The sequence below is a fragment of the Xiphophorus couchianus genome, chromosome 8 (assembly GCF_001444195.1).
Source record: "Xiphophorus couchianus chromosome 8, X_couchianus-1.0, whole genome shotgun sequence".
In the NCBI taxonomy this organism is placed as follows: Eukaryota; Metazoa; Chordata; class Actinopteri; order Cyprinodontiformes; family Poeciliidae; genus Xiphophorus; species Xiphophorus couchianus.
The window spans coordinates 641683-660176 of NC_040235.1; the positions used below are offsets into that span (position 1 = coordinate 641683).

The 18494-nt window shown below is 38.1% G+C and overlaps 2 protein-coding genes across 3 annotated transcripts; both read left to right on the forward strand.

Annotated features, from left to right (window-relative positions):
• Positions 1-380: 380 nt before the first annotated feature.
• On the forward strand, positions 381-8542 carry LOC114149572 (septin-2-like). 2 transcript variants are annotated; one of them, XM_028025564.1, is made up of 3 exons: positions 381-438; positions 751-808; positions 5268-8542. In XM_028025564.1, exons 2-3 carry the CDS (start codon positions 798-800, stop codon positions 6862-6864), a joined length of 1608 nt encoding a protein of 535 aa, XP_027881365.1. In that variant the 5' UTR covers positions 381-438; positions 751-797; the 3' UTR covers positions 6865-8542. The 2 variants fall into 2 exon arrangements, with proteins under 2 accessions (XP_027881365.1, XP_027881366.1); XM_028025565.1 differs by having other exon boundaries at positions 388-423.
• On the forward strand, positions 5306-12111 carry LOC114149573 (uncharacterized). The gene is made up of 2 exons (XM_028025566.1): positions 5306-5392; positions 10219-12111. Exon 2 carries the CDS (start codon positions 10442-10444, stop codon positions 11768-11770), a length of 1329 nt encoding a protein of 442 aa, XP_027881367.1. The 5' UTR covers positions 5306-5392; positions 10219-10441; the 3' UTR covers positions 11771-12111.
• The last annotated feature ends 6383 nt before the right edge of the window (positions 12112-18494 follow it).

The following is an 18494-nucleotide window of genomic DNA, read 5'->3' on the forward strand; positions in this document are numbered from 1 at the left end:
CTGTAAACTGTGAATAAGGGAGTTACAATACTATATATTCTTTTCATAATTTATTAATACAATTTTTAAACAAAGCTAATAAAACAGAAAGTTTTCTGTTGTGCTTCTAAATGAATTATCAGCAGTAATTAAATGTAAATGAATCTCCAAGTCTTTCTTAATTAACAAACAAGTTAAAAAGTCTATTATTCTATTATTTTATGCCCTTTCATTACATGTCTGGTTGCTGTTTGTCGTGTTTTAACTTCAGGAAATGTTTCAGGGAATGTTGTCGGTCTCTTCAGCCAAATATTTCATTTCATGATGAGTTTGTCAGAAACCATGTGATCAGTGTTTTCTCCTCCCTGCCAGTATAAAAACTCGGCGCACTGACTAATCTTAGATCTGGCGTCTCACCCTCCCTGAGCTTCACAAGGACTCTGGGTAATTTACACACAGGTAGGCTCAGATTTTAATTAGGATTAGTTTAGCTAAATGGCATAAGAAACAACAGAATATTCACACAAATAGCATGATTCAGAAAAACTAGGACATTTTGAGGCTACTAATTTGCTTTTTCATCATTTGTAATTTAACAATTTTAAATGAGAGTTTAATAAAGAACTCCTGTATTTACTAGTAAACACATTTGTATCAAAATGGTATTTTATTAATGTCACAGTGACAGATATCAATAAATGTCTAATATTTTGCAATTGCAGTAGAAATGAATGAAAACAGCAGCTACATCTTTCTGATTTTTCTTCTTAGACACTGAGTCGTGTTTCAACATCGCCGCTGTGAACAACGTCCGCACAATGGAAAGATCGTGAGTAACTTATTTGCTCTTAACATCTGAAAGCAAATCAAAGTAATGTCGAGTAATGTCTGACAAAATTACTAGTAGACATTTTAACATGTGATAAGAGATTTTTCGTTTGCTGTGGAACATTAACTTTAATGATTTTGTGACAGAAGCTCTTATTCAAAGCACAGATCCTTTCAGATAAACATCTTTCAGCTGATGTTAGAAATTGTTCACAGAACGTTTTAACCAAAGATAACAAAAAGCACAAAGATGAAAACATGGATAAATAAATCTTGTGAAACAGTGCTGGGTAGTTTTCCCGTAACCCAAATGATTGGCTACTAAACTAAGACAGACCATCAGCTGTTGCACTCATCGGCTCTGCTTCTCAGGTTCGCGGTAATTACGGTGCTCACTTTGATGATCTCATTACTAATAAAGTGCAGGACGTACATGTAAAGGTAAAGGTAGTTTTATTTACATAGCACATTTTCAGCAACAAGGCAATACAAAGTGCTTTACAGGAATTAAAAGGAAATACAAACAAAATAACAAACCAAAAGAAGAAAAAGCTAATAATGTTGATTCAAAGTAAATAAACTGGATTCTCCTGTTCCCTGCCCAGAGCAAGAGAGGAAACTGACTTATGAAAAACTGCAGCCCTGAGTCAAGCTGCAGATGAACACAGCTCCCCTTCTGTCCAGGCGTGGGCTCATTTCAATTGTTTTGTGTAATTGCACAGTGTCACCACAAGATGGCACAAACAACCATCACTCATGGATTTTTCCACAATAAAAGCCTGTTGAAGTCACAGAGTATCACATAAAACAAATGCTTATTTTGTTAAAATTCAAACATTAGGACTTTGTAATGTACATTTAAAATTGTATTTAAATAGCACTTTTCATACATATATATATATATATATATATATATATATCCATCCATCCATCCATTTTCTGTTCACCCTCGTCCCCTAATGGGGTCGGGAGGGTTACTGGTGCCTATCTCCAGCTACGTTCCGGGCGAGAGGCGGGGTACACCCCGGACAGGTCGCCAGTCTGTCGCAGGGCAATATATATATATATATATATATATATATATATATATATGTGTGTGTATGGGGGGGTGCATGTGTGTGTCTGTAGTCAAGTCAAGATTATTACCCTCCTCCATGAAATTTAAAGTTTTTCTGTTTAAGTTTTGATCTTAAACAGGTCATCGACTTTTCAATACCACTTTTCCAAACAGTTTTATTTTGGATGCTTGCATAACTACCAGAGTCAAAATGATCGCCCCTCTGATGCTAACAGTCAATTGTGTATCTTTTTTTCTGGGTAAGAGCAAGCTGTCCTTTATTGTAGTTTGTATCAAGTCTTTACTGCCTCTCCTGAGGAATCCCAGCCCATTCTTCTTTGGCAAATCGCTAACACTTTATCTGAAGCAGTGTACATAAGACTGACATGACGCTGTCATAAACATGAAGGAGTCTTCATGGATATTTTTGAGTGTTTTCATTAAATATCCGACAGTAAATAATGATACGCTTAATGCAAAGTTGACATTGTTTAAAATATCTTTGTTACATTAGCCAAGACAAATCATCTTTGTCAAACAGCCATATGCTGAGTAACGCAGATGTGCAATAACGTTTAAGAATCTACAGGTTTCTCTAACCAACTGAAAATAGCAGTAAAAAATATAGCAATGTAACATTACCGTCTATAAAGTAGTTTCAAATCTACAAATTTATAAACAAACTTGAAAAAACAGGCTAGTTCAAAGATCAGAGTCTTGACTGAACTGCCTTTTGCTCCAAGACGTGAGCATCGTCATTTTTTGTCCTGCTTTAAAGAAGCATCCTCCTTGGTGCCATTTACCTGGAAGTCTGATGACATCACAATACTTGATCTGAATATCTTTTCCAAGCAGACATCTTAAGGCCCCCACATACTGTGGCGTACTTCTGTCCGCCGGACATGTCCGCGCAAGGATACATTTTTATGACCGCATATCCGTGGAAACAGTGTTCACATCAAACTGGTTTTCATGTGACACCGGGATGATAAATTTGAGAATAGGGGTTACATGATTGTCTTAAAGTTGACATCAACACGATAAAAGTTGATATAGAGTTGTCGCGGTGACGTAATAGAAACGTAAGCAACTATGCTTCACAGTAACAGGCTATATTAGCAATATACATGCAAATATTGACATGGTGTATTATGCAGAACTATAAGAACAAAAAACAGGACATCATCCCAGACTTCTTCATCAGCAGCGGAGCAGAGATGGTCCAATATGTTGAGTCTGATCTTTTTTTTCTGAACAATGGCAATGAAAGGATGAGTGGGAAAGCTCATTTTGGATTGCTGCACAAACTATAATGCCGACCACAATTGTGCTCTTGGCACATAATAAACCAGGTTTATTATGAAGGGATCCCGTTGGATTACAGCTAAATTCAGCGCAGCCGCCTGCTGCTCCTCTGCCCCGATCTGCAGTAGGATGCTGCGCTGCTCTGGGTAGCAGTTCACCGTCTTTGCAGGATGACATGTGACTGTAATTCTCTGTCCCGCACTGACTGGTGTGTTCAGGCTTCCCAGATGGAGAAGAAACAGAACTAGGCGCCCTAATAGCTTATCAAACTCGCTAGTTCTCACTAGAATTGTATGAAATAAAGGGATTTGTCACGAGAGAATTTTAGGTAATCAGTACGCTTGAGTATGAAGACCCAACCGTCCATGGACAGTATGCTCGGAGTCCGCGAAGTTCATAGAATGCACACAGTATGCCTGAGTATGTGAAGGCCTTTAGTTTGTTCTCTTATTTGTGCTCTAGGACTAAATAAGTTACCTGAGTAACCAGTGTCTGTTTGACAGCTGAAATCAATTATACCCAGAAAAATGTGTAAAATCTTTATATTCTTGATACGCACTTGAGTGCAACACAAGTATACATGCGCTCACCAAAATGAACTTTTCTTTTCTTGACAAACTTGAGTAAATAGTTTTATTACTAAAATAAACTTTCTAATACCAAAGTAGTGAAGTCCTCCTATATCCTACATAACACGTCTCCAACTCTAGTCCTCAAGGGGTAATGTCCTGCAGGTTTTAGATGCATCCCGGCTACAACACAGTTGAATGAAATGATTGAAACCCCTCTTCAGTATGCCATCAACATTGGGAAATGCCTGGAAATGAGCGATTCATTTGATTCATGTGTGTTGGACTAGGGTGGCATCTAACACTTTGTGGACCGTAGATCTTGGGGTACCGTATGCAAACCTCCAAGAAGCTTTAAAATGAAACCATCAGTGCAAAATATGCCATCAGAGGAATCATCTTTACTTCTGCTTGTCACCAGTGTGATAGAAAACAGAAATTGTTCAGGGTTAAGATTGAGATTAACTACAAGCCCATGCCTCTTGAAGTGCTACACAGCCATTGAGTGTTTTGCCTCATACAGCCAATGCTGCTGTTGACACACTACTATACTCACAACGTCTCAGCTACATGCTAAGACATAGTGACATTAAAATTGGAGAAGGAACTGAAGGTTAAAGAAAGCTCTTTCCAGTGCACAGGAACTGATGCTGGCAGTGGATATCATAAATGCAGTTAATACTTTTAGAAGTGGGAAAGTGTTTGTCTTAGTTTGGTGAGTCACTTTCACATAGTAATCTGATCTATACCAATTTTAATAAATGGCATCTGTTCTGTGTTTTCATGGCTTCTACTTTACAAATACGACCATAAATTATAAAATATTTTATAGCAAAAAATTTTGTCAACTAGTGACTTAGTATATTTAGTATCAAGTTAATCATCAAATGTATAAGTAACATATGCTTCAACTGAAAAAGAGCCAGGTTTACATAAGGTACTCAATGTCCTCTCAAACAAAATCTGCACCAACCATAAATATTTCTAAGATTACCATTAAGCCCAAAGTCATTCACACCATTAGCAGTTTTAGATTCAATATTACTTTCATTCAACCAAGAACTTTGTTTTTCAGAGAAAATGAGACAAGGTTCTCATAAACAAAAGTTGAAAACCAGTGTAAATTTTGGAAAAAAATTGTCTATTTTTATTTATCCTCCATTGAAAGAAATGCATTGAAAAAGGTATCCATAATAATATATGGAAAAATTATTGGCATTACAGCAGTAAAACCATTCTTCCAACAGTTGAGCAACTCTCTGCATCTTGGCCCTTGTGGTGGTTTATCTTTGTGTTGAGTTTCAAGTCTTTCAGCACAGAGGGCCTCATTGCCACCACACCAAACTTTACCTCACTACATATTCAGGTCATGACTCTGACTTAACCATTTCAGGACATTATGACTTCCTTTCAGAAAAAATCTGATGGTCAAATTAAAAGATTAAATCTGCCAGGGGTATGAATAATTTTGGGCCTATTATCTACACATCTTATATCTTCAAAGGGTAAATTATGAATTTTTTCTACAGGAATTTCTCCACCAAATACAAGGAGGTCATCTCTAAAAGTCTTCTGATCCAACAAGGATTTCCTGCTATCTACCAGCTAAAGCTAAAAAAGGAGGAGATTGGACCTGTGACAAAAGTAACCTTGGGTAAAAAAAACATCAGCAAGATAAACAAAACCATCTTACTTGTTGGAGAATCAGGGGCTGGAAAATCAACCCTGATCAACACTATGGTCAACTACACCATGGGAGTCAAGTGGGAGGATAAAATCTGGTTTCAGATTGTAGAGGAGGACGGGAGGAATCAGTCTGACAGTCAGACATCAGACGTGATCATGTACGAGATTTTTGGTTTTGAAGGTAAAACTATGCCGTTCTCCCTGACCATCATCGATACTCCTGGATTTGGAGACACCAGAGGGATTGACTATGACACAATTGTTAGTCACAGATTGTTTGACTTGTTTCGATCAGAAGATGGAGTTCATGAGATTCATGCAGTGGGTTTGGTGATGAAGGCTACAGATAATCGTGTTAATGACAGATTATCGTATGTCCTGAACTCAGTGATGTCTCTTTTTGGAAGAAACCTAGAGAACAACATTGTTGCTCTTCTCACTCACTCAGATGGACAGAGACCCAGAAATGTCATTGAAGCCCTTGAAAAGACAAAAATTAAATGTGCCAAAAATGAAAAGAACCAGCCTGTTTACTTTCTGTTTGATAACTGCCAGAATGAAGACCGAACAGAAGAAGAAGACACAGAATTCCTGCAAATAGCAGAAAAAATTTCAGACAAAGGAATGAGAGCACTCACAGAATTCCTGGAAAAAACTGCACCTACAAGAGTGATGACAACTGCTCAAGTTTTGAATGAGCGCATCAGCCTGATGGCCTCTATCCAAAACCTCCAGGCCAGAATCCAACTGACTGAACAGAAAGAGATGGAAATTAATAAAATCCAAGAGGCTCTAAAGAAACATTCAGAGGAGATGAGTAGGAATGAAAACTTCACAGTGGAAATTACAGAAGTCTACAAGGCAAAGGAACCTACTAAAGGTAAAAAGTTGATGAGGCTTAGTTTTTTTGAAAAAGCTATGTGCTGCACAGTCTGTGAGGAAAACTGTCACTATCCTGGATGTACACTTGTTCCGAGTCCACAACACTGCGAGGTCATGAAGAAAGGCCGCTGCACTGTCTGCACTGGGAAATGTCCCGCATCGGCTCATGTAAGAGAGGCCTGGAGATATGTCAACAAGACCAGGAGAGTTCAGTGGACTCTGAAAGCTATGGAAGAGAAGTATATGAAGAACAAGGCAGATTGCGAGAAGAAGTTAAGCCTTTTAAAACATATGGAAAAGGACATGAAGGAACTTTCAACAGAGAAGTCCCAACTTGTTGATGAAGCCTTCAGACACGTTGTTCAACTGGAGCAGATCGCCCTGAAGGTTGATTCAGTTTCTACGTTTTTGTACTTGGACTTTCTGATTGAGAAGCTGAAAGAAAAGGGAGATGGAGCAAAGGTGCAGAAACTGGAGGAGATGAAGAGCAGACAGGATGAAGGAACTAAATTAGCACTGCAGTATGTGTGGGGTAAAATAACAGATACAATGCAATGAACATGAGACAGTCCAGCTTCCTCCACAGCCATTCACATCCCTGAACTCAAACTAAATATGAAGGCTGTAGTAGCTGTATTTGGTAAATTTTCATCTGAAGTGAAAAACATCAAGATTATTTTAAAATGTATAAAAATAAAATTGGTGGCAATGATACTCATGAGAATCATTTGACCACAAGTGATAATAAACACCATAGATGATCAAGCTTTTACAATGGAATGTTTGTTGTATTTGTCTATTTGTCAATAATGTCCAAATAAGTTAGGAGAACAATGTTGGTTCACTAAAACCAAAATTATACCAATCCAAATGTATGCTAGGTCTTAATTATTAGCACAATGTGGCAGCAGATACATTAGCTCAGGTATCTTTTAAAGGGTCTGGGCTTAAAAGATCCCAAATAAGGAGTGCTAAATTATAAGAGCAAAAACAGCATATGCAGTCAGTGGGTGTGCTGCACACTATCTACAAAGATACTGTGCCCAGTTGACTGCAGGTGCAGAAGTAGTGCAGACCATCCTATTTAAATGAGGATTTTCTGTGTCACTGCCTCTCATCATGGAGTGTCTTAGTGCAGAAAGGCCATAAAAGAAACATTAACTTGAAAGACATGCAGTTGAAGGGATAGCAGTAATAACAATTATGACAATAATGAAGAAGATAATAATAACTTATTTAAAGAAAGCATATTAATATTACTATTAAGTATCTCAAAGTGATAGAACAGAACAGTGAAAACATTTAAAATCAATCAAAATAAAGCTCTAAACATCCATATTTGACTCCATAACTCAAAGAGTGCACAAGAGCTATTTTTAATTGTTTCACTTTCAATGTCACTTTGACTCCATGATGGTTTTCTGGTCTCTGTTGGCTTAGGGTTAATGTTCAGCTTTATTTGTCAACTAACATGGTACAATATCACTTGATTGCATAAATATTGTCAGCAGTCTGACAGCATTATTCTATCTCAAGCTGACATCTTCTGCCTGCACGATTTGTAGAGAATGCAGTTTCCTGCCGGCTATAGAGATGTGCTCCTGAAGGGAATCCAGACACAAAGGTGTTACAGTGTCGTAAAGTGATGGCATGGTGGTATTATTAGGTAATCCTGCAGCTGAAGTAGTATAATTCAAGCTTCAACTTTCTGCAATATAGTAAAAACAAAACTGGTTTTGATGTGATTGAAAAGTAAGAATCTCAAGATTAGATAATATATATTTGCTGTGTCTTATTTGTAGCAGTAGAGAACTGTTGATTGCATTGAAACTGTAAAACTGTCTAGCTTAGTAAAAGTATTAGTACTACACTGGGTCTGATCAGATGAGGCAGATCAGAACTCATTAAAAAGCTTTTAAAAGTGATGCCTGTAGTGATGTCTGACATAGGTACTTGTTTCATATATTTATTTTTGTGATTACTTTCATGTAACAATATGAAAACCAAATCTATTAAGAGGACAGTGGTTATGTCAGGACATCTTTGTTTTTAGCACAGCAGGAAACACCTAAAGTGGTAATGTGTGGAATTACTTGTTGCTTGCATTTATAAATGTTGTATTCAATTTTCTTGTTTGTACTATGAACACCTTTGGCTTGTTAACAGAATATTTAAAATGAATTTGTGAAAAATATTTTTTCTTTGACTGGGAATAAAGGAATCTGTACTAGATTGATTGTATTGGTTTCTTACTGTTACACTATTTCTTTTTTTTTTCCTTTTTTTCTCCGAAGAGTTTTTGCGGCGCTAGCGGCTCGTATTTTTTCCACAGTAGGCAGACAGGAAGGAGGGTGAGGAGAGGGGGGCAAAAGGTCGTCGGGACCGGGAGTCGAACCCGCGACATCCGCGTCGAGGACTAAGGCCTCCAAACGTGGGGCGTGCTAACCCCCTGCGCCACCACGGCACGCCCCTCACTATTTCAAAGCAAATGCTATATTTACCAGGATATTTAAGATAGTTTATTAGATCTAAAACACACATGAAATGATAGTTGTTCCAGTAAATCAACACCAACTCCAGTCAATAAGATTCAAAATAAACAGAAATAATTTAAGGGTTGTTTAGTTTGAAAAGGTGTAGGCTGAAGCTAGTCAGCTTGTAAGAGTTTTCAGTGTTCGCTACAAATAAACCAATTCCATTATTCATCACTTTAGTTTAATAAATATTACCAGAATACGCAGAATTAACAATTAAACTCAAACAGAAGAAAAAAAAAACAAAGCAGAAACATTAAAAAGTAAATTGTCATCATGAAGGTTTAAATTAAGTATCAAATATTCAAGTCTCTTTGTAGCTTTATCTGATATAATATGCTTTAATCCTGAGAAAATTGCCAGCTGGACGTCATGCTCCAAATAGTGCATATGTGGACACAAGCGTCATTAAACTGCAATAATTGTTTTCAAATCCTAGAAGAGAAAAAAATAGAAATAATATTTTTTAGATTATTTGGAACAATCTATTTTATTAGCAAAGGAAATGGTCAAGAACAATATTTAAATAATTTTATGGTTAAACATAGCCTGGTAAAAGAAAAACAGTCCCTTTTTCAATGCATTCCTTCGTTCAGAAGCTCTGGGCTCTCAGCTACTGAGAGATTATTGCTTCCTGGAGACATTGACTCTGTTGAAGTTTTAAATTGTACCCAGTTCGACACTAAGACACGAATTGCTAAGAGATCCAAACTAGGCATATGTAATGTTGATTCAATATTTGAAAGTGTGTCCAATATGGCCTGAATGGCTGCCTTCACTTCCTCCACTGCTATTGCTAAAACTACATGCAATTCTAAAGCATTGCAGAAAATCAACATCATTGTTCACAACTTGTAATTCTGCATGCGGATTGGGTCAGTAGGAAGGCAATGGCCATGTTAGATTAAATGTCTTTCTGGAGTAGTTTAGAGAGTGATATAAAGTTTGAGACCGACCAGAAATTTGGATGTGGTCAAGACAAAATTATATGCTTGACGCTAAACAAGTGCTAACAATAGGGGAAGTTATATTAATAGGCAAGTAGAGTGCAAAGTCAGAGGTCTGGATCAAGTGTGTTAATCGAGCTCTGACACAATGTCAGTGGGCTATGGCTGGGCTGGGTTGGATTTATTTAGGCCCAAACTAAATTCTACTCTGGAGAATACTTTCATAGGAGGGGTTTTGTCTCAAATCCTGTATGCAATAATACCTTCCTCTAAATTAAATTTCTTTATAATCTACTTTGCCATATCAGAAGCGTAAGTTAGTTATTGTGTTGTTAGTTCTTTTGTTTAGACTTCAGACATTTAGTTCACTAAGGAAACATGTACAAAACGTTAAAGGTTCTTTGAGCAAGTTTGTGCTCTTTTTTTTACAGGACCAAGAATCACTCTTTGTCAATACTGATCTCCAAATCTGTTCAGCTCTCCTCAGGACATCCAAAGATCTATCAACTGAAAACAGAAACGGAGAAGCTTGGAGATCTGTCCAAAGTGACTTTTGGTACAAAAGACACTAAGCAGAATAATAAAACCATCTTACTTGTTGGTGAAACAGGGTCAGGAAAATCCTCTTTGGTCAATGCTATTTTCAACCATGTAATGGGAGTTCAGTTTGAGGATGGGGTCTGGTTTCAGATCGTAGATAGGCAAGAAGGTGAAACACCAGATGTGATCATATATGAGATCTGTAGTTGTGAAGGTAAAATTCTGCCCTATTCAATCACCATCATTGATACTCCTGGATATGGAAGCACCAAAGGAATCAAACAAGATGACATAGTCACTGGCAGGATGCGTAAATTGTTTGAGACAGAAAACGGTTTTCACATAGTTCATGCAGTAGGTCTGGTGATGAAGGCAACTGATAACAGACTAAGTGACAGATTGATGTACATCTTTGATTCGGTGATGTCTCTGTTTGGAAAAGACATGGAGAAAAACATTGTGGCTCTCATCACTCACTCAAATGGAAGAACACCTAAAAATGCTCTTCAAGCTCTTGAAGCTGCAAACCTCAGATGTGCAAAAAATGTAAACAATCAACCAGTTTATTTCTTGTTCAACAACCAGCAGAATGAAGATCGCACAGATGAAGCAGAGTACTTTACAAGACCTGACAGAATATCAGAGAAAGGAATGCGAGAGTTTACGGCCTTTGTTGAAAAAGTTTCACCTCAAAAACTGAAAAAAACAACAGAAGTGATGAATGAACGCATCAGACTGACAGCCTGCATCCAAAACCTGCTGGACAGAATCAGACTGACTGAACAGAAGGAGACAGAAATCAAACAGATTCAAGAAGGACTCAAGATGCATGAAGAAGAGATGGGAAAAGAGGTCACTATACTTGTTGATGAGCCCTATGTTACTAAAGAACCTATCAAAGGTGGAAAGAAGTGGCTAATCTTCTATCAAGGAGCTGTGACCTGTCCTGTCTGTAAGGAAAACTGTCACAAAGATGGATGCACCAAGACCTGGTTTCCTGAGTTCTGTGAGGTGATGAGAGGAGGCCACTGCACTGTTTGTTCCAAAAAGTGTCCTGCATCAGTTCATGTTAAACAAACATGGATATACAAGAACACAACAAGGAAAGTTGAGAAGAGAATACCGAAGATGAAACGTGACTGTGAAAATAAAACAAAGTTTGAGGACCAGACACGTTATCTGGAAAACCTTGAAAAGCAAATGAAGCAACTTCTGGAAGAAAAATCCAAACTTGTGGATGAGGCCTACCAACATGTCATTAGACTGGAGGAGATTGCTCTCAAAGTTGACTCAGTGTCTATTAATGTCCACTTGGACTTCCTGATTGAGAAGACAAAAGAAAAAGGAGACACAAGCAAAGTCCAGAAACTGGAGGAACTGAAGAGAAAAGTGGATGAAGGAACCAAAGCAGCACTGAGATACAAACAACTTTCTCAAGTGTAGTTTATGATGAGAAATAAATCTGTGAAAACATTCATTGTAAACATTAAAAAGTTTAACCCATTGGTTCAGCAATGTTCATAATACATTGCCTTCAATATGTGGTGGAGGGATTATTTTAAATTAATGTTCAGTATAATCTAAAAATCTATGCCTGTATGTAAAGTTTAAAGATTGAGATAAAAATACAGTATTTTTAAAATCATAAGTAATTTTTTTTTGTTTGTTGATATTGTTTTTAATATAACATTCCTTGATGTAAAAGCTGTTAATTGGATTACAGAAATTAATCAAATGTACAAGATATGCTTAAAAATATATGCTAGCATAGCACTAAGCATATCTAAATGACGTGGTGTTCATACCGGACATTATTACTCCCAAAATGTGATTCACACACAGACACACCCCCCGCCCCCCTACACACACATACATACACCAATCCAGCTGATCTGATTCATTCATTCACATTTTGTTTATTGTGGGTTTTTGGAGTCCTTGAATAAAATCTCTGTAACAAAACTGTTCAATGTATCTTTACTAGATCATCACTTAGTCCAGTGGTTCCCAAAAATTTTCTGGAACCCCCTATGGATTACACATATTTTGTTTTTAAACTCCACTGAAGTTTATTTCACACTTCAGTGCGCCCCCCACACTTTGGGAACCACTGACTTAGTCAAATGTGGTTAGGTAAATAGTAAATGCCCTGCATACATATAGCTACTTATTTATACACATTCAGCCATTCACACACACACATTCAGGTATCCATTTCAAAGCTATTAAAGGTTGATAATTGAGGAATCTCCTGAATGAGCAAACCCAAAGGAAATCCTGATGAAAATATTAGATATGTCTTAAAACTGGATATACATTTACAAACTACAAAGTGAAAGAGTTATCAGAAGAAGAATTATAAAATCCTCCCATCTCCACGTAATAATTTTAATGTAGAAATTGGCTTTATTTTTCCAGCTTCCTGACAGTCTTAGAGATATAATTTAGAATATCTAACTGGGCTGCACAGTGGAGCAGTTGGTAGCACCTCCTAGGAGTCCCAGTCTGCAGTTTGCATGTTCTCTGTGAATGTTCTCTTCAAGTCACAGCTACAGTCCAAAGACCTCTATATTCTCCTGAATATGTGTGTGCATGGTTATTTATATTGTCTTTCTGTGTGGTGCCCTGTGATGGACTGGTGACCTTTCCGGGGTGTACCCGGCCTCTTGTCCACTGACTGATGGAGGTAGGCACCAGCAGTCCTGATGAACCTGCCTGTAGTGTTAGATAATGGATGATAAAGGATAAATCGAAGTACTGGCTTTAGTGTGTTACTACAAGGCGGTGCTAAAACATACCTATAAAGAACAAGACATTACATATGAAAAACTACTGAACATAAAAACAATAAAATGTATCAAAGCTCGGTTTTTATAGTCCCAAGCTTTCAGAAGTGGGATGTACCAAACTCCTTTGTACCAGCTCTGACAGGTCCTTTCTGAGCACTGAGTTTCTGCTGATCATAAGAAATTAAATATTTTGTTTGGAGGTTTAAGAGCAAACACATGGATAACAAGAAGTAGTGCCATATTTAATCAAGTCATAGCATGAAGTATTTCTAAATTTTGTTTGATCCTTTAAACTATTAAAGTACTTTACAACTTAATAACTGACATTCTCCAAAAGCAATGTATTTGTCTTGGATGGAAGCAGACAGAATTTGTTGGGAGGAATGGTTTTGGGCCTTGGGTGGGGCTGTGTCATTCCTACAGTCATCCACTAGAGGGAGCACCTGGTAACAATCAGGCTCCTCTACCAGACTATATGAGGAAGAGCAAGTTCCAAAAATGTTGAAGATTGACCTAAAAATCATCAAAAAAATACTAAACAGTTATAATCTTGATAAATATGTAAACAAGATTAAAAATCCTGACTGGACATAGGAGGAATTTCAGATGTTTGATAAATAATATTCTGAACAAACATGGTCCTGGAAAGAAGTTCTCAGTGTGTTAAAGACACACCCCATGGCCATATGGTCATTTAAAATAAATGCTGATTAGAGACCAAACTAAGCTAACTGCAGTTAAATCTGGACCTTAGTCAGACTGGCTTACATTTCTGAAACTGAGAAATTATATAACAATACAAGACCTACTACCAAAAGAAAATACAAAAAGGTAGAACGACAGTAAACAATTAGGGACAACCCTAAATTCTCTCTTGAAAGGCAATACATTTACTTAATACTACCTGGAGACATTGGATTTTTAACTAAATAATATGAAATAGCTAATCATTTAAACAATTATTTTCTAAACAAGATACATTCCTTCAGAAACACCTGGAATATTAAAAATATATTGTATTCATTAATAAATTAAAAGGCCAGTAATAGAAAATGCAATTTTATTTTTAAGAAAATGCAAGTAACAAAAGTTTAATTACTATTGATGACTGACTAAGACAAACCTCCAGGGCCCTGTTTAAGAAAGCAGGAAAAACAAGTTCTGAGTATTAGATTGATACTCTGAATAAACCTGCCGAGCTCTGTTGTACTCAGGGTTTTAGTCTCTGAAAAGGAGATTTACACTGGGTAACTCGATTCTGGATCAAGTCACCTCTAAATTAAGCATGAATGCGAGTAGAGACAAAGCGTTCATCAATGATAACATGATTCACCAGGGCAGCGGGACAAAAAAACAAGCCTGAAAGTGTGAATTTCTCCTCAATAGACTTAAGGGCATCAAAACATACTTAACAAAAAGTGCTAAAAAAACAAAAGTATAGAAACAGCAGTACTGTTGATTCTGCAAAATAGTGAGAGTTAACATGACACACAGAGTTATATTACCAGCAGACGGTTAGTTTCATTATTGATGCTACACTTTATTTTATTTGTGGATTAACTACATGGGCTGTCAGGGACCTGGGGTGTCCTCCATGTGTTTAGTGCTTTCTTACAAGTTTCCACCAGAGGGTACAATAGGAAAAGTACCTGGAGGATGGACATCCACAGGTGTGCCTTTGTGCATATTCAGATCATCGGTGATCATCAACAGAATATCAGGACTTGGCTTCCAATTCCTCGTTGTCTGAGTGTTGAGCCTCGTGGTAAAACCCAAGTCCCCTGCAGTCTCTTGTGATCTTTCTGACTCATTTGTGAAGTCTTGCTAATTCTGTTTTTTCAGGAGCCATCCCTGCTGGCTTCCCTTGAGCTTCTGATTAGAATAGAATAGAATTACTTTATTCATCCCAGCAGGTAAATTACTTCGCAGTTACAGCATAGAGACAAGACACAATAACAACTACCACTGAGTAGTAGTTGTAGACTAGAAAATTTCTGAAGAAATTTAACCAGGGCCTGCCAAAGCGTGCCCGTCGGTTTGGGCCCGGCGTTGTCATGCTAGAAATTAGCATCAATGCTAAAGAACGCTGCAACGTAATCAGTAGCATGTGGAGAATCACAAGAACGTTAAGTAAGGTGGACGTGCACCATTCAGTATGATTTAAAATTTGTCAAGGCTTTTATTTTGGAATTTTTGCTAAACTTCATTTCAAAGGGCCAAACTAATCCCATGTGTAATAGTCATTGGATTAAATTAGTTATATAATGCTCAAAACACAAGTAGTTGATGTAAAAATATTAAAGGCTTTTATTTTGAAATTTTTGTTAAGCTTCATTTCAAAGGTCCAAACTAATCCCATGTATAACAGTCATTGGGTTAAATCAGTTATATAATGCTCAAAAGAGCAATTACCTGATTAAAAAATATTCAAGGCTTTTATTTTGAAATTATCAGTATGCTTCATTTCAAAGGGCCAAACTAATACCATGTGTAACAGTGCTTTGGATGAAACAGTCAAAAAAAGCCAAAAAGAGCAATTACATGATGTAAAATTTGTCAAGGCTTTTATTTTGAAATTTTTGTTAAACTTCATTTCAAAGGGCCAGACAAATCCCATGTATAACACTCAATGGATTAAATCAGTTATATAATGCTCGAAAGAGCAATTACATGATGTAAAAATATTCAAGTCTTTTATTTTGAAATTTTCTGTATGCTTCATTTCAAAAGGCCAAACTAATCCCATGTCTAATAGTCATTGGGTTGAATCAGTTATATAATGCTCAAAAGAGCAATTACCTGATTTAAAAATATTCAAGGCTTTTATTTTGAAATTATTATTATGCTTCATTTTAAAGTTCCAAGCTAATCCCATGTGTAACAGTTACTGAGTTAAATCAGTTATATACAGCCCATAGCAGCAAGTAGTTCTAAAGGCCAGTTCAGTCCTGATCTGTTTCAACTGAGGGTTCCACTACAGTTAGAACTACAGTGATGCGTATTTGTAGTCCTAATCAGCAGCCAATAGGCTCTTGAGTTCCGTTGCTATGGTAAATCATTTTCTCAGCAAAGTGTGAGCTGTTAGTGAGAGAGGCTGGGGCAGAGAATACTCTCTTTGAGCCAGCCAGTTTTACTGAAAAAAAGCATTGGAAACAAATCCTTCCTGTTCGGGAACCGTAATACATATTCGAAAAGCGTTTGGAGCGTATGAGAGGCCTATGGGTCTTCTGCGATAATCCCGAGATTCATGTCTCTACCTCACTCAGAGCATTTACAGCGATGAGAGAAAGACATTATGTGCCCAGATCTGAAATTCTAGTCAAATACATAGGAGAAAGCCTGAGACAGCCTCAGAAAATCCTGTCTCATGACTTTGCTCTGAAGCACCGTGACAGAAAACCGTACGGTCTAGATACATTTCGAAAACATTTTACCGGAGTAGGCATGCGTATCAATGTCAGGACCGATTTTGATACCAATCGTGCGATATTTGTGGGCGTGATGGCGATTTCAAAATTATTTTGGGGTGAAAAAGTCTCTTCATTTCTCACTCTAGCGGAGATCTAATGGCCCTGACTGTCACTCTAATTTTAGGAAAAATGAAAAACTTTGGGTCGCTTAGAGACAAATTGTGGACAAACCGTAATTGGTATCGACGAGCTGTCTTCACTTTCGAAGAGATCACAGACGTATCTACAAAATGAAATTTGAATGGCATTTCTACGTGAATTCGTGACGACACAGAAAATCCTCAAAAATAGGGTATTTCTAGGATTTTTCCCATTGACTTATAATGGGGGTTTTTTCGTAGTTTTTTGCGAATTATGTCGCCACGTTAAGCCCAAATCCCACCAAAAGTAATAGCTCCAATGGCGTGAATTTTCTGCACGTTTTGATACCTCATTTGTAGGTGTGCACGCAGCGGTATGAGCCGCATTAACGGTTACGGAAGAAAAATAAAGATTAAAGAGACGCTTTGTTGGGTGTAGAGTAATAGGTTCCTGCCATTGCTTTGCATGGCAGGCCCCAATAAAATAAAAAATAAAATATAAAATGCTATAAATTGTAAAAATATAAAATGCTGTCAATATAAAAAGCAGCTTAGAGCAGTCCTTGCAAGGATTCAAAATGCAGATATGTATATGTAAATATATGTACAGCAGTGTGCCACAGTGCAGTTGTGCAAAATCGGACTGATTAGTGCAGAACAATGATTTAGCTTTTATTGTACAGTGAGATGGCATGTGGCAGGAAGGATTTCCTGTATCTGTCCCTACGACAGCAGAGCTGGAGCAGCCTATGTGAGAAGGTGCTCCGCTGTCTGTCCACTATGTGGTGGAGAGGCTGCTGTTTATTGTCCATAATAGACAGAACCTTCTTCAGTGTCCTCCTCTCCACCACAGTTTCCAGGGACTCCAGCCTTAGTCCCAGTACAGAGCCAGCTTTCCTGATGATTTTGTCCAGTCTATTAGAGTCGCTGGCTCTGATGCTGCTTCCCCAACACACAGCAGCAAAGAAGATGGCGCCGGCAACAACACTGTGATAAAAGGTCTCCAGCATCTTGCTGCACACATTGAAGGATCTCAGCTTCCTTAAAAAATAGAGTCTGCTCATCCCCTTCCTGCACACAGCGTCAGTGTTAGATGCCCAGTCCAGTCTGTTGCCGATTACAACTCCCAGGTATTTGTAATTCTCCACCTCCTCCACCACTTCCCCTTTGACCTTTAGTGGCCGTGAAGGTATCTTCTTCCTTCTGAAGTCAATCACCATCTCTCTGGTCTTACTAATGTTGAGCCTCAGGTGATTCTGGTCAGACCACTCCACAAAGCTGTCCACCAGTGTCCTGTACTCCCCCTCCCCTCCATCCCCTATACACCCGACAACCGCTGAGTCATCAGAAAACCTCTGTAGGTGACATGACTCAGAGTTGTACTGGAAATTAGTGGTGTACAAGGTGAAGAGAAAAGGAGAAAGCACAGTTCCCTGTGGAGCTCCTACGTCACTGACCACCACATCAGACAGGACACTGCCCAGACGGACAAACTGTGGCCTGCCTGTCAAGTAGTCAGTAACCCAGGAGATCACTGAGTCATTGACACCCATCCTCCGCAGCTTCTCACCCAGCAGCAGAGGCTGGATGGTGTTGAAGGCACTGGAGAAATCAAAGAATGTGATTCTCACAGTGTCTCCTCCACCATCCAGGTGCGACAGTGCTTGTTGCAGCAGGAAGATGACGGCATCGTCAACTCCTAAGTGGGGCTGGTAGGCAAATTGCAGGGGGTCTAGAAACGTCCTCATCTGAGGCCTCAGCTGGGCCAGGACCAGTCTCTCCATGACCTTCATCACATGAGATGTGAGAGCAACTGGTCTGTAGTCCT

What these genes read in the sequence shown, in the direction of transcription:
- LOC114149573 (XM_028025566.1), top strand. Translation starts at nt 10,442, where the DNA reads ATGGGAGTTCAGTTTGAGGATGGGGTCTGGTTTCAGATCGTAGATAGG.